The sequence below is a fragment of the Spea bombifrons genome, chromosome 2 (assembly GCF_027358695.1).
Source record: "Spea bombifrons isolate aSpeBom1 chromosome 2, aSpeBom1.2.pri, whole genome shotgun sequence".
In the NCBI taxonomy this organism is placed as follows: Eukaryota; Metazoa; Chordata; class Amphibia; order Anura; family Pelobatidae; genus Spea; species Spea bombifrons.
The window spans coordinates 72645591-72660527 of record NC_071088.1 but is presented as its reverse complement, the minus strand read 5'-3'; the positions used below and the strand labels follow the sequence as shown (position 1 = coordinate 72660527).

The 14937-nt window shown below is 39.5% G+C and overlaps 1 protein-coding gene across 1 annotated transcript in view; it reads left to right on the top strand.

The window, feature by feature from the left end:
• RIMS3 (regulating synaptic membrane exocytosis 3) overlaps nt 1–8163 on the top strand; it is a 39895-nt gene extending 31732 nt beyond the window's left edge. The window contains exons 3-7 of the mRNA XM_053454751.1: nt 781–922; nt 1475–1587; nt 5127–5228; nt 6357–6496; nt 7773–8163. Coding sequence (XP_053310726.1) covers nt 781–922; nt 1475–1587; nt 5127–5228; nt 6357–6496; nt 7773–7985 — 710 coding nt within the window. The 3' untranslated portion in view covers nt 7986–8163. The remainder of the gene's footprint in view (nt 1–780; nt 923–1474; nt 1588–5126; nt 5229–6356; nt 6497–7772) is intronic.
• Nucleotides 8164–14937: the final 6774 nt, after the last annotated feature.

The window sequence follows — 14937 nt, the reverse complement described above, 5'->3', positions numbered from 1 at the left end:
ATTTTAGGCCTATTTTAAGATACAGGCCAAGATGCACCCCAGTTCTTTGGAACTACTTTTTCAACTTAAATTATTATATTATTGTTATACTGGCATAATCAAGGTGCATTTAAATGAAAATTATTTTGGTGACCTTCTTTTCCTGTCCTTTGCCTTCAGATGTAATAAGTAATTGCATTTTAACCACCAAACAGTTAAACCAATGTTATCTATTCTATAATTACTGTCCATATTTAGACAACCACTTCAGGGTTGGATTGTCTATTTTTAGAAGAAGGCAATATTGTGGTCCTAACCAACCATTACTAACATGCATTTCTACAATTTTACACTTACTGTAATCCATTAGCAACTGTTGTTTTAGCCGACACAAAATATCATTATTAACTATCATAGAAAGGAGACCCCATCTGGATTGAAGGTGACCCCAAACCAGAAGAAAGCAGTTATATAATACTCTTACACTGATGTATCTTCAAGTTGGCAGTTTATGGTAACAGCATGATGTTCAGCTGCGTGACACTTGTAGTTTTATTTACAGTGGTTTTCAAGCATTTATCCAGACGTGAGAGCTCATGACTCATCCTAAGATAACACCCTTTGTTATGCATTTCAGTATGTTTTGGCCAGTCCTTGTTTCACTCTGTTGAAGTTGTGCAGCGACATATTGTAAGTTGTGTGTTAGATGGTTCCAGTACGACCTGTCGACTGGTACGCAGTAACGATGTACAGTATCCCCTAGCCCAGCTAACTCATATCATATGTTGTTGATATTCTTAGATGGAACCACCAAGAAGCTCCGCAGTAATATTCGGCGCAGCACAGAGACAGGTATTGCAGTGGAGATGCGGAATCGTGTGACCAGACAGGGGAGTCGGGAATCCACAGATGGCAGCACAAACAGCAACAGCTCTGATGGCACGTAGGTTGCCAAGTCACTTATACTCAATAATGACTTGCTTGTGCCACCCCCAAACCATGTAACCAATGCTTCCACACCCCTCACACAGTAAGATGTTTAACATAGCATAGCCCACACACAACCTATTCAGTCCTATTGGCTCCCTAGATTCTCCTAGATTTCCCACATGCTGTCTCTCAAACACTTGGCCTTCATGACTAACTCTTCCCATTGTTTTTTTGTTTCTAGGTTCTTTCATAGTTGTCCTTGTAGCTCTCCCCTAACATCTCACATAATAATTTGAAATTACCATTTATATATTCTGAGTGAAACTCTCAAAGACATTCCATCCATTTACAGACATCCCCTCTTATCCATCACATATTGTTTGCATGAGACCTCTGACCTTATCCTAGTACAGTCCCCTCTACAATCATTTTGCCCCAAGGTTACTATTAAATTCTTTCATTTATTCATCTAACTCTTCCCCTCTAAATTATACACATTCAAAACCATTTGCTCACTCACCTTCATAAACAAAGGTTTTCTCACTCCAATTCAATTCTCTTACAGTTTTATCTTCCCCACAACCCGGCTTGGAGCAGAAAGCCAGTTCAGCAATTTCTTGGATGGACTGGGACCAGCGCAGATTGTGGGGAGACAGACGTTGGCTACACCCCCTATGGGTAAGTAAATGCCCAGAGAAAATATTTTATGCCTGTGTGCTATTTCGTTTCTAGGGATCGATTCAGATTTACACATGTAAATTGTATATTGGTTGTTGAATTAGTACACAGAATAATGAGTTTGACAGTTCCTTTCAGTATACAAATTTTAACTGTTTTAATCTCGATAGAGATGCATGGTACAACCCCTGTCCCTAAAATGTGTATGCAATGTACAGAATCTTTTTTTTTTATCCTATTCTTGCAAACACAACTAACCTAATATGTGGCTAAAGGATAGCGTGCTAGTGCTGCTCTTACTCCAGTTTGCTTTACAACACTGACCTCTTCTGGTAATGAGTGGTTGCCTACTATTTCTAAAGTAACTGAATCTGAAACCAGTATTATGCCCGGTGTAAATCAAAGGAAAACATATACAGTGCTGTGAGAAAGTATTTGCCCCTTGCCAATTTCTTCTACTTTTGCTAAATTGTCACACTTGAATTTTCCAGGACATCAAACTAATTTAAATGTTAGACAAAGATAACACAAAATGTTACGTTTTTAAATAATAATTGTATGTAAAGAAGGAAATAGCTATCTGCTCTCTACCAGAGAACTCTGAAGGAGAATGTCAGGCCAAAAGTTTGTGACCTAAAGCTCTAGCCCAGTTGGGTTATTCAGCAGGCAAATGATCTAAAGCACAGAATCAAGACCACCTCTGAATGGCTCAATAGAAACAAAATGAAGGTTTTTGGGTGGCCTACTCAAAATCCTGACTTAAATCTGATTGAGATGCTGTGGCATGACCTTAAAAAGGTGGTTCATGCTTCCAAACCCTCCAAGAGTTAAACCAATTCTGCCAAGTAGAGTGGGCCAAAATTCCTCCACAGCGACATTAAAGACTCATTGCCAGTTATTCCAAACATTAGATTACAGTTGCTGCCGCCAAGGGTTATTAGGTTGAGGGGCACAATTACTTTTTCACACAGTGATATAGATTTTCATTAACTCTTTACCTTCAGTAAATGAAATCATCATTTAAAAGCTGCATTTACTCACGTTGTCTTTCTCTTATATTAAAATGATGATCTGAAACTTAAATGTGTCAAAAGAAGAAATCTGGAAGGGGCAAATACATTTCCACACCACTGTATATGGACAGATCACAACGATTTCTCCAGCAGTAAGAAGTATAATATATAGACCTTTCAAGGAAGTATATAGTAAATTGAACGATAGGCAGCTTCATTCCTATGATTTATTAGCCACTAGTGTTTAAGTACCAGGGCAAAATTTTGCTCCTAGTCCAGTCCTGGTAAATCCTTCATCTAAGACACAAAAAATGATGAATGACCTTTAGCAAGTCCTTCACTAATGCAATCCAAATGGATACTTGATAAAATAAAGATAAATAAGACATACGACCATCATGTGGAAAGAGGAGAATATGACAGAAAGTGAGAGACAAATGGCCTATCTATTCTGCTCATTTTTCTTCCTGCGGTAGAATTTTAACCCTTTGAGCACCACGGAGACCCAGGAAGCCAATCATATCCCCTATATGGTGACACCAGCAAGTGCTATGTATACCTATGTAATACATGCATATATTAAATACAAATATAATATACAAACAGACATACTTAAAAAGGGTGATCTTAATGGACACTTTGAATACTTGTAGTACCAAGACATGAAAAATTATTTTGTGAAGCTAGCCAATTTGAAAATGTGTCTCCATATAAAAATCTTCACCTTTTAGTTAAGTCTATCTTTCTTCAACATGGTAATTAAAGCTGACCCTGGCCTGGCTTCTCCATGTAATGTGGAGCAAAAGGCAAAACTGTCGTTGATGAAGGAGAGAGCAGAGTTGAGTGTGACACCAAGGCAGAAAACTTTCGTCTGTCAGTTTGATAGTGGAGTTGTCAACACAAAGACATATGTCCGGAGTCGTGGACAGATTGGATGGCGTGATAACTATGAGCTCAGTCATGGGACGCTATCCATGATGCAATTCCTAAACCACAGTCGGTGAGGCGAGTTAGAAGAGAGGGCGAAAAGTTGAAAGAGGAGATATAGATTAGGGTATCATCTGCATACAGGGGGTATAGGAAGCCAAAGGAAGATATCAGTCGCCCGAGGGAAAAGGAAAATACTAAGAACTGAGCCCTGAGGAACACCAACAGATAACGAAAGGAGGGAGGAGCAGGTTTCAATGAATGAGACTCTAAAAGTACAGTCAGCGGGATAGGATTTGAGCCAGGAAAAGCTGTGTCACGCATGCCAAGAGCAAGTAGGGTTTGTAGGAGGGGGTGTTCAACTGTTTCAAAGGCTGCAGAGAGGTCCAAGAGAATAAGTAGTTAGAAGTGGCCTTTGTTTTAGCTGTGAGGAGATCATTAGTAATTTTAGTGAGTGCAGTGTCGTTTCTTGACTTCTGTACCCCACGTTGAGTATGCATGTATGTGTGTATTACCAAGGTGGGTACCTGCATCTATGTGCAGCCTTGAAGCCGTGGCTGAATAGTTGGCCACCACAACCTGGCTGTGGCTACTTAATCATGTATGTCGATGCAGCAGGGCCATTGACAAAAAAAATCGGAGCCAGAGATCTTAAGGATTTTAGTGTTCATACTTATGATCTTACTGTACAGTGACAGTAAGATCATAAGTAAAAAGGGGCAGAGTTATAGCTGTAGGATGCCAGATGGGGAGGGGATCAGGACAAATGAATGAGCATTTCAAAAGCTAAATACCAAGATTTCGCCAACAGAGAAACAATGTCCCCAAAATAGATATTTATAACACAGGGAAATATGAATGGATATGATGGATGCAAAGCACGTCTTGATTATGAGTTAAATATTCTGGAATCGCCACAAAAACATCTAAACTAAGCTGAAATCATGTGAGGTTTTCCCCCTTAAGGCTGTATGTCATACCCTCAGGGAGTTAATTTTTTTTGTAGTAACCTTCCTCTTTCCAATTTCTCCTTTCCTTTGGGACCAGTTCCTCTTTCTAATTACCTTCAAATTAGAATGCAATGTACCGCTCTCATTAAGAGTTATTTGTTCGGAGCACCTTACAAATCCTAGAGGGAATATTGGTGTTCTTGTAAGAGGGAACACTTTGCAAATCACCAAGCTGGAAGGTTTCTCCCAATTACACTGATGGATACACTTTTTATTATTGTCTCCAAACGTTAGGCAGGTTGCTGTGTCCAGTTGCAGACTTTATATATTATGGTACATTACATACAGAGCATCACAACAGCTTTTAAAATTTGAATAAATGATAAGGAGAAAAAAGGATATCAAGCACTTTCATAATAATGCGTGTAAAACTGGTTAAATGATCAAATTCTCTTTCTCCATTTCCCTGACACTGGGCTGATGATGACGGGTACATGTAGTTGTGTTAATCCTGGTTAGTCCTACATCTGTATCCAAGTGCTAATGTGTCTGAGCGGATTATACCACAAAGATTAGTTCTCAGAATCTGGTGCCATACCTTATGTTTTAGCTCTTGTGGCAAAATGCCTTTTTTCAATTTTTCTTCTAGGGGATATCAATATCAGGATGGTAGACAGAAATGGCCAGCTGGAGGTGGAGGTGATCCAGGCACGAGGACTCACCCCAAAACCAGGCTCCAAAGCAATTCCAGGTATGTGAAAGTCACAGCATGGCCAAAGGTACATGGATCTGGCATCTTTGGACAGGCTGTCTTGTTTTGTTATTCGTTTTGGTCCATTTCCTCTTCCTTAAATTATGGGTACATCTCCCATACCAGTCTATTATGTGAAAGTGAATAGGGAAATAAATGAGTACAGACGCATTGTCACTGATGCAATTTTAAGCGTCATTACACTAATAAACAATAGCTCACATATTTATTAATAAACAGGTTGTTTGTGTATTAATGAATGCTAAATTTCACATATATATATATATATATATAATTTGCCCTTTATTCGCATGTAGTCTATCCATGTGTCCCTTACCCTTCTAGGGGTTAAAATAAAACCCTATATGGAGGTTTAAAGTTCACCCATGATATCCCATCCAATGCCAAGGGGTTAAAATAAAGATGAACATTTTGAGTAGTTATGGGGCACAACTGAGCCTCCCCCATCCAAATTTCTGTGGGGTGGATGTGGTTTAAAACACACATTAACCTTTTTTGAGATGAACGTTGTTCACCCATACCTCCCCTGTCTGAAATATTGTCAATATGGCTCATTAGCCTTTGAGTATGAGTTTATTATTATTTATTTATTTACTTATTATGTTATTTTCTAAGCCATTTTCGGACAATACCCAGTGTACCAATCACTATTATGACTGATGAATGTCTTTTGTGGTTCCTGATGATAACCCAGAAACTTCACCAGTGTCCACAGTTTTATTGTGCTGATATACTGACTCAATCCTGTTTATTAAGCACTGTTATAGAAAACAATACAATGTTTGACAAGGTGATGCTAGGTATACAATACAGATAGGAGAACAACAGTGTTACATGTTACAAAGCCAAGGCATCACAATAAACAATCCAAATGTACATCACTGTAGTTGTATAGTTGTTCCCCAAATATATATACGGTACAGTAATACATGTGTAAAGCTACATACAAGTACAATGCTGGTTAAATCACCATTCACTGATTTTGTTGCCCTCTTTATTGGCTTCTTTGTTTAAACCGTGTCCCTCCTTTTGCATCATTAACCCACTTCTGACTTTTTCCTGTCTCTTCTCATCTACTATTCACATTCCCATACCATTCGACTTCAGCTCCATACATTAAGGTCTACCTGATAGAAAATGGAATGTGCCTGTCCAAGAAGAAGACCAGGTGTGCAAAGAAAACATGGGATCCAGTTTACCAGCAAGCTCTTCTGTTTGATGAAGGGCCTCAGGGGAAGGTCTTACAGGTGAGATATCATGCGACAAAAGAGAGAATTTTCAGCAATCCTGCTAGTGGGGCTAGTGTATTTCAGCCTCACATACATGCTTTAGATCGGAATCACCCCAAATGATATCCTGTTGGCAAAGAGTTGTGCTCCTTTAGGAAGTCATACACACAATATAATTTAGCTATGCAGAGGAAAGCTTAAACATCCATATAAATATCTTCTAGGTATGTTGGACAGAACTACGCTTAAGGACCAACCAATATACTGCAGGTTACTTAGCAACATCCTTTATGAAGCAAAAAAATTGCCCCGGGGCCCCCAACTTCACAGCTTGTTTGTGCCTTCTTTGCCCCTTCCAGCATACTCTCTGGCACACATATGTAAACACAGTTACACAAATTATACACTCTTACTCATACTCACTAACACACACGTACACATTCATTCTAACACATGCTCCACTTACACATACATGCTCACACACAAAACACCTACATGTACATTCTCACACACAAACACCTACACATACATGCTCACACACAATTACACATATGTGCTCACACACACAATTACACATCCGTGCTCACTCACACACACAATTACACATTCATGCTGACACACACAATTACATATATATGCTGATACACGGACAATTACACATCCATGCGGGCACACACAATTACACATCTATCCATGCGACCCCTGTAATTACCCCAGTGGTATGAAGGATTACTACTGCTGTCTACACAGGTATTCTAGAGCAGGGGCCGGCACCAACATTGATCACGGTGGGTCACTGTGGTCTGTGGAGGACAAAAATGTTCTATGGACCTTCACAAAGCTTGCCACAGACACTGGTGTCCTTGTATGGACACATTCCCTATCTCTGTACTAGAGCAGAGGTTTCACTGTGGCTCTACTGTTTCATTGATGTGAAAAGGAGAGATGCCGGGGGAGGGAATCTAGAGAGGGGCTCACTGGTAAATCATAGGTAAATGATCCCCAGAAGGTACTACAAGTAAGGGATTTGACCAATCCTTGGAAGAGCATATTGGTAAATGGTCTGTGAGAGCCTTTGCTCTTGAAGGGTACAAAATGCTGAAGGTTTATTATTTCTAAGGTGTCCATGCCAATCAACCCTTTGTATGATACGATGTAAGTATATGCATATTACCAGGGGGCAAGTGACCTCCCTGCAAGACCTCCAGCATCATAGTTCATCTGCTTTTTAATTGTTTAGTATTTTAAACACAATAGGAATTCAGTTAAATGATCATATGTCTTCCCTTTGCAGGTAATCGTTTGGGGAGACTATGGCCGAATGGACCACAAATGCTTCATGGGGATGGCACAGATCCTGTTGGAAGAGCTAGATCTGAGTTCCAGTGTTACAGGCTGGTACAAACTATTTCCCACTTCTTCACTGGCAGACTCCAGCATTGCTCCTCTCACCCGCCGACTCTCTCAGTCCTCTTTGGAGAGTTCCACAAGCCCATCCTGTACTTAACAAGTGGTAGACTATACCTTAATTCCACTCTCCCCTATGCCCCTATGGCATTAGATGCAAGGCTGCCATTTTAATGCTAGTGGAAAAAAAAGGAAAAATCAAAACCTAACATTTTAGAGACTGTTATTGGGAAATTAAAGATGGACTATGTTCCATATAAGCTAAACCAGGATATATTAAGCAGACTAGCCTATCTGGCAATCATTCCCCTGCTGGAATGTAAGACCTACACATTTCTCCAGTTCTAATTCTTTTAAGACAATGGTCATTCGTTAAATGGAAAGCACATATATTATACCAATAGCACACAGATCATAATTTGCATAGTAAATTCCTAGAATTCTGATAAACCCCTTCTACTGTGGGTGCCTTGCTGCTCCCTTTGCCACTGAAATTAATGTCCTAATTTTGCCCTTTTATAGTAACCTCTATAGAGCTGGAGTTTGCTAAGGTGGCAACTGTGATACTGTGTCTCACGTAAACCTATACATACATACATAAATATATATATAAATATATATATATATACATACATATATAGATATATACATATATATGTACATATGCATACACGTATACACAAGCACATGTGTATGTATGCATTTACACATATTACAGAATGCAATTTTTTTCAGGAATATTGCTTTTTTTTCAAAATTTTGGTTTGAAATGGAATGTAGCATTTTCAACGTGCAATTTTTTTTCTGATGTTGCATAAAAAAAACAATTGAAGAAGGGAATTGTTTACCTTCTTACCTGCACTTTTTTTTCCACGCACAGATAAGCAATCACGTTTTGAGATATATATTCGTATAACCGCATGTAGCTCTCTGCGTATTTACAGAATGCATCCAATCCTCACCGGTTTCTTTTAAGTGCATTTAAACACTTCAGTGCCAGAAGAAATTGCAATGTATTTGTGTGTCTGTGTGTGTGTGTGCATTTCACACTGCCCTACCAGAGAGAACAACGAGACTGAATAAACAAGCTTTTCTATGGAAGTAAAATGAAGAAAACTGGTAGGGGTGAAGGTAGATTCATGTGCAAAACCAGGTCCGCCTGTCCAGTGCCAGAGGCTTGGCAACAAATTACAGTCCTTCCTGACAAAAAGAAAAAATCAGATGCAGCAGCGTCTGCCTGTGAATGAATATTCATACAACCGTTTGCATTAACCATTCGCCTGCGACATTACAAACCGCTTCCAATGGCTGGGCTAGCTGTGAAGGAGGAAAGCCGAAATCTTGCATTCCAGACTGAGTTCTAGAGCACATATGTAGCACATGATCACATACAGGACGCTGTATTTAGACAGACTTAATCATGGTAACAACTCAGGGCTTTGACAACTGCATTTGATCAAAAGGACCAGAGATTAAAGCTACCAGAGTGAGAGTAACATTCTCCTCCTATGCAGAGAAATGGCTCGTCTTCTGCATCTGTTCTAGGTTTCTTGTGATCCCCACAACTGCTTCTATGACGGTGAACACCACTATACAGAGGGAGCCCACCATTCCTTCCTAATGCGATACAAGGGATTGGTGAAGACTAACCCAACAACAACAAAAAAAATGACATGCACACTTCCCGAAGAGCGAGTTAACAACAACTTTTTGCAGTGAGTAATGGTTGAACAGCATTATTACATATCTGAAAATTTCACAGCACTCTTGAAGAGTGAATTGTGGCTTTATGCCCAGAATCACTTGAACACCAAAGTAGAAACTGTTAAGAGTGTGATAGTCAAATTGATCATAAAACACATCCAAAACATAATGCACTTTCAACAATTCTACTGTATTTCTTCAGGTCCAAAATTCTTACAAATTGCCTATATAAATGTTGTGGAAAAGGGTTGTGACGTTATTCCATGCATTGTAATGTTGTATATATAATTGGACTAATTCATCTTGATATGGTATCTGGTACCAAAGATTTCCACGCTGATATTTTTTCTTTTCACAAGTCAGTCCATATTTTGAAAATATTTATATCTGTCATAAAATTAGAGGTGTACCCTTTAAGGCGAACCAGGGTCTTGAAACTGGAAGTTTCTTTGGTGGGTACTGCGGAATCATTAGACACACTGAAGCCATCATGAATCTTTAAGAGGACATAAATATTTCAAGAAACAAAAGACACATGCAAATGTGGGTTAACAATCCAAATCTAAAATTGGTAAATAGTACGAGTCTTATCTAATGGCCATAGCCAATATGTCTTGGGTGCATCCTGCATCTGTGGGCCTCCTGTAGTGACTTCTAAATAGGTTTCTTTAAACATGTATACCAAATGTTGCATATGGAAGGCCTTATTTCATGTGGTTGGCTTCCCGTTTGCTAGTTACACTCCTGATTAATATAGATCAGTGTAGTTGGGATTAATTTATAGTGAAACCCATTTCTACATCAAGTAGTTTAATACAGTGAAGGAGATTAAGAAAACGTTGGATAGGCATAAGGCTAAGCTAGATAGATAAAGCCAGGGACTAAAGAAAGTATTCAGAGGGTGGGCAGACTGGATGGTTCTTATCTGCCGGCACGTTCTATGCTTCACAGAGAGTGCAGAATTGCACATTTTTAATATGTGGTTTACCGGACCCTATAGTTTCCTCCCAGATGCTATCATGGTCATTATTCTGCATCAGCTATAATAATAATCTCTTTATGTGAGCGTGTTGAATGGATTAGGGATCTGCACATTATTTGGTACAGATGGATCTACTGATTGATTGAGATACTGATGAATTAGAGTCAGTACTAGTGTTGCAAGAAGAAGTATAGTGTCTTTTTAGAAATTTGGATATTTCTTTAATCATCACTGCAAACGTAAATCTAAGTGTATTTGTTGCATGCGGTTTTAAGAGTCTAGGCAATTCTAGGGAAATGAAGCTATACCAAGTAAAGCTATTATTTCCTATCTCGTAATTATCCACAGATCTGTTACAAGAGATTAGATGCCTCGCGAGAATTATAGAGCTGACACAGTATCAAGGTTTCTCTTCACCGCAGAACACGATGCTCTGTTTAATTTAAGGCTTTATTATTAGAAGCTGCAAGCCTCGCTCACTGGACCTGTTAACATATCTGCTCTGTCACCAGCTTTTACAGATACGCAAGGCAAAACATGTATTAAGACATTTAAACTCTCACAATAACAATTCCTCAGTCTAATATATATATACACAAAGAAGCCATAGGTTGGGGCTTCACCATTTAGTCTGTGTTATGCTAATGCGAGTTATCCCTTGTCATGTGGTGCATATGCGTATACATACATCTGACATGACATTCACAAAGAAAAACATGTTTCATGGTGTGTACGATAAGTCCCCAACCTTTCATTAAGTTGAAGGTACTTATGATTAATTAATAATTTTGAGAACTACTGCTTAATTGCATTAGAAATGTTTTTTGTATTTCTCCTTGAGGGTTAGTTGCGGTAGAATAGAGGCATTTGCCACTGCCCTCCTCCAGAAGCAGTCTGCTCTGGCCCCTGAACAACTATTCACAGAAGGTACCGATAGCTCTGCTTGTTGGAGACACCTGGTATATATGGTACCCCCGTGCATTGATGCGTTGCACTTGCAGTCCCCCTTTTCCTAATGAAAGCACAACAGATGCAAAATGATGAAGCCCCTTGCTAAATTATCATGTTTAATATCTAAAGGCAAACATAATCAGTGAAACATGTCTTTAAACTGTGTTAACTGGATGAGATATGAGCAAAGGTACTGGTGGCTGGGTGCTACCCCAAGCAAAGATTACTCAGAGCATTATGCTCAGCTTGGTTTAAAAAAAATAAATAATAATAGATATATAATGTATATATGGTGCACTAGGAAATATTCTATTGTTTTCTGCTCTAGTTTGCTCTATGGTCCAGAACTGTCCAGGATAATGAGGTGACCCAGGCACTTTCAGGGTGGTGGCTGCCTCATTATGTAAGTGCAGCTGATGGGGGGTTATGATAGACCCCATGTTATGTTCTTATGCTCATGTAGGGTGCAGCTGAGCATATCCAGCCGGAGGCTGTGCCCTGTGTGGCAGATCGGGTAAGTATGGGGTGTTGTCCACTAGGAATTTGCCTGGTGTGCCAGATGGTCTGTTCCACAAGAGTTACTTAAAGACACTAAATAACCAAAGCAACATTTTCTTTAAATGACAAAAATATTATATCAGTATACTATCTAAAATTAATTTAAAACTACAAAATAATAAACAATGCACTACCCATTTTCCAACAAAAGGGCACCCCAATAACTAATTAACCATGATTAAGTCCCATTCACTTAGAGGCCCCTTATATGTATAATTCTAGGAAAATGGCGGAGCGGAGTTAGTATATGGCAAAAAGTGTTGTTGGTGTAGTGCGGCATTGCGGGGGATGGGGCATTGTACTCTTATATAACCTGTTTTTTAGCTGGCCAGACATGACTAATATTAAAGTATTTGCAGACTGTTATAGTAGGGCCATCTAAAGACAAATGAGGCTATTACAGATGCAGGTTTGTAGGGCCATTCGATGCCACAGCAGGGGCTTGGCAGGGCTCCTATGAGGTTACAGATAGCTATTGATTGAATGCTCATTAGGGCCTCCACGCAGACTGTGTAACCGATGGTTTGTGTGCAATTAAATTTGCATCCAGGGAACAGAAAGTTAACAATGCCCATCGCTCCTCACAGGTGCTTGCGAAAATACAGTCTTCAGCAAAAAAACTAAACTTATCCAGGGTTCTTTCTTTTAAATTTCACTTTGTCAGCAAACGGGAGCTAGAGAGGAAAGGAGGAGAAAAAAGGAAGTTACAGAACAAGAGAAAACACCATGTAAGAAAAGTGAAAGGTGAGCAAATGTGAGGAAAGTGAGAAGCTGAAGGGATATTTTGCAAGACATGGCAGGCATTCTGAGCGCCTCATAATGCTCTTCAGCTGTCCCTTTGTTAACCACATTAGCCTGTTCTAATAGGATATATATAGAACTATATTGGTCAGGTTTGTTCACATTTCCTTTTTTGTCTTGATTTGAGCTAAAGTATTCTTCATAAGCTCAGCCGATAATGGAGAGCACCTCAATAGCCTGCCCCATGGTGTCTCCCTGCTCAGGAGAGTCTCACATTTTAGCTAATTTATACGATTACAGAACAAAAAATCTCTAGATCAGCCTGAATGTGTCTTCCGGAGCAGTCTAGCAAATTTCTTCTGCATAAGAGAATAATAATAACCAGACTTCCCAGGCCTCATCAATAAGGACACATCTTTCCACAAGTAAACAAGGAGGTCCATGGCTGGCCTTACCGTTACACTTGATGGAGATTTCTTAGTTCTTTAATGGTATGAATGAGCTAAAATTTGAGACTCTCCCAAGAGGGGACACACTGTATGGCAAGTTATTAAGGTGCTGTCTGCGGAGCCAGTCTCATGGATCGTTATATGCCAAGGCAATGCTAATCCTATTGAGATCTACCTACCCGGTGCAGACACTCTGAACTTGTATCAGGCTAGGTTTCCACTTGGTTTTTGCTAAAAACGCCCATAAAAACGCCAATAGCGCCACCTGGCGTTTTTTTAGTGAAAAAATGCTGCAGCCAGATGTTAGCTGTTCTTCAATAGGAAATCGCAAAATGCCATTTCCACTTGGCGTTTTTCTGTTTGGCGTTTTTTCAGTCCTCTTTGGCGTTTTTCTGCTTTTTTGGGCTCTGTGGCAGTTTTTCAAAATCGCAGCATGTTGACACTCTGGCGTTTTTTGCAAGGAAATCTTGGCGTTTTTCTCCAATAGAAGTCTATGGGAGAGAAAAAACGCCATGAAAAAGCCATGTGGGTTTATTGCCTTGGCGTTTTTTATGGCGTTTTTTCCACAGTTACAATGCAGAGGATGGACCCAGTATCTGTGTGTCCTACGAGAAATAGGCTAAAAACAAACAGTTTCACACAAAACAAAGTCCTGGACTGGTTCATATTGAATTTTACACCATTTGGAACAAACATGCCATTACAAACAAACATACCCGACGCATCAACTGGATCCTGCGTGCCAAAAGCAACAGCAAACAATTTGCACCATCATTTGGGGCCAATCTTCCCAGAGGAGCAGACATTCGGAATAAAGCATGCCTTACAAACCACAGAAAAGAGACAAAAGGGTCTACCAAGTAAATGACATCAGGAGAGGGCAGATACTTGCCATTTATCCTAATCCCTTTTAGCTGGGTGAAACTTCTAACTTGTAAAGGCTGGAAAAACTGCCTAAGGTCAAAAAAAGCAATTTCCATAGAAAGGCTAAAACGCCAGAAAAAACTCCAGAAAAAACTCCAGAAAAAACGGACAAAAACCCAAGTGGAAACCTAGCCTTACAGTCTTGAATGAAATATAACGATATGGACATCAAACATACCCGTGCATTAAAACCTTGGGGGTCCCTCCTATGTAAACCATTGGCCATTTGATTACCCTATATACCAGTATACGAAAATAAATGAGGGTTATTCATTTTCATTAAGCAAACACTAATTTTATAGCCTGGTCATTTCACAATTTGGATAGTTTAAGAGCCCGTTGTTTAAAAAACGAATGGTGAAGAAAAAGTCTCCCTATTGAACTGTGAGTCTTGAAGTGGTTGCATGTTGAGGAGTGAATATTGTTATTCACATTGTTTGACTTCATTGTTTGCTTTTATGTTGTTTACATTTTGCTAAATGTTAATCCCTGCGTTACCAATAGAATAACTCTATAATGTAATTTATTGTCCATAGTGTCGGAGCCACTAAAACAAGTCAGTTTTCCTTTGAGTGTGAGTATGTTGCACCCCTGGCTTGGATCTGCCCATGTTTGTGACTCCTACTCCCATTTTTGGATGCAAAGGCTGATGGGTGCTGTAGTCCAAGAACAGATGGTGGGGGCACATGTAATCCAAGCAGGGTTTTTTTTTTCCTTTGAGAACTCAACTACTTTTAAACTAG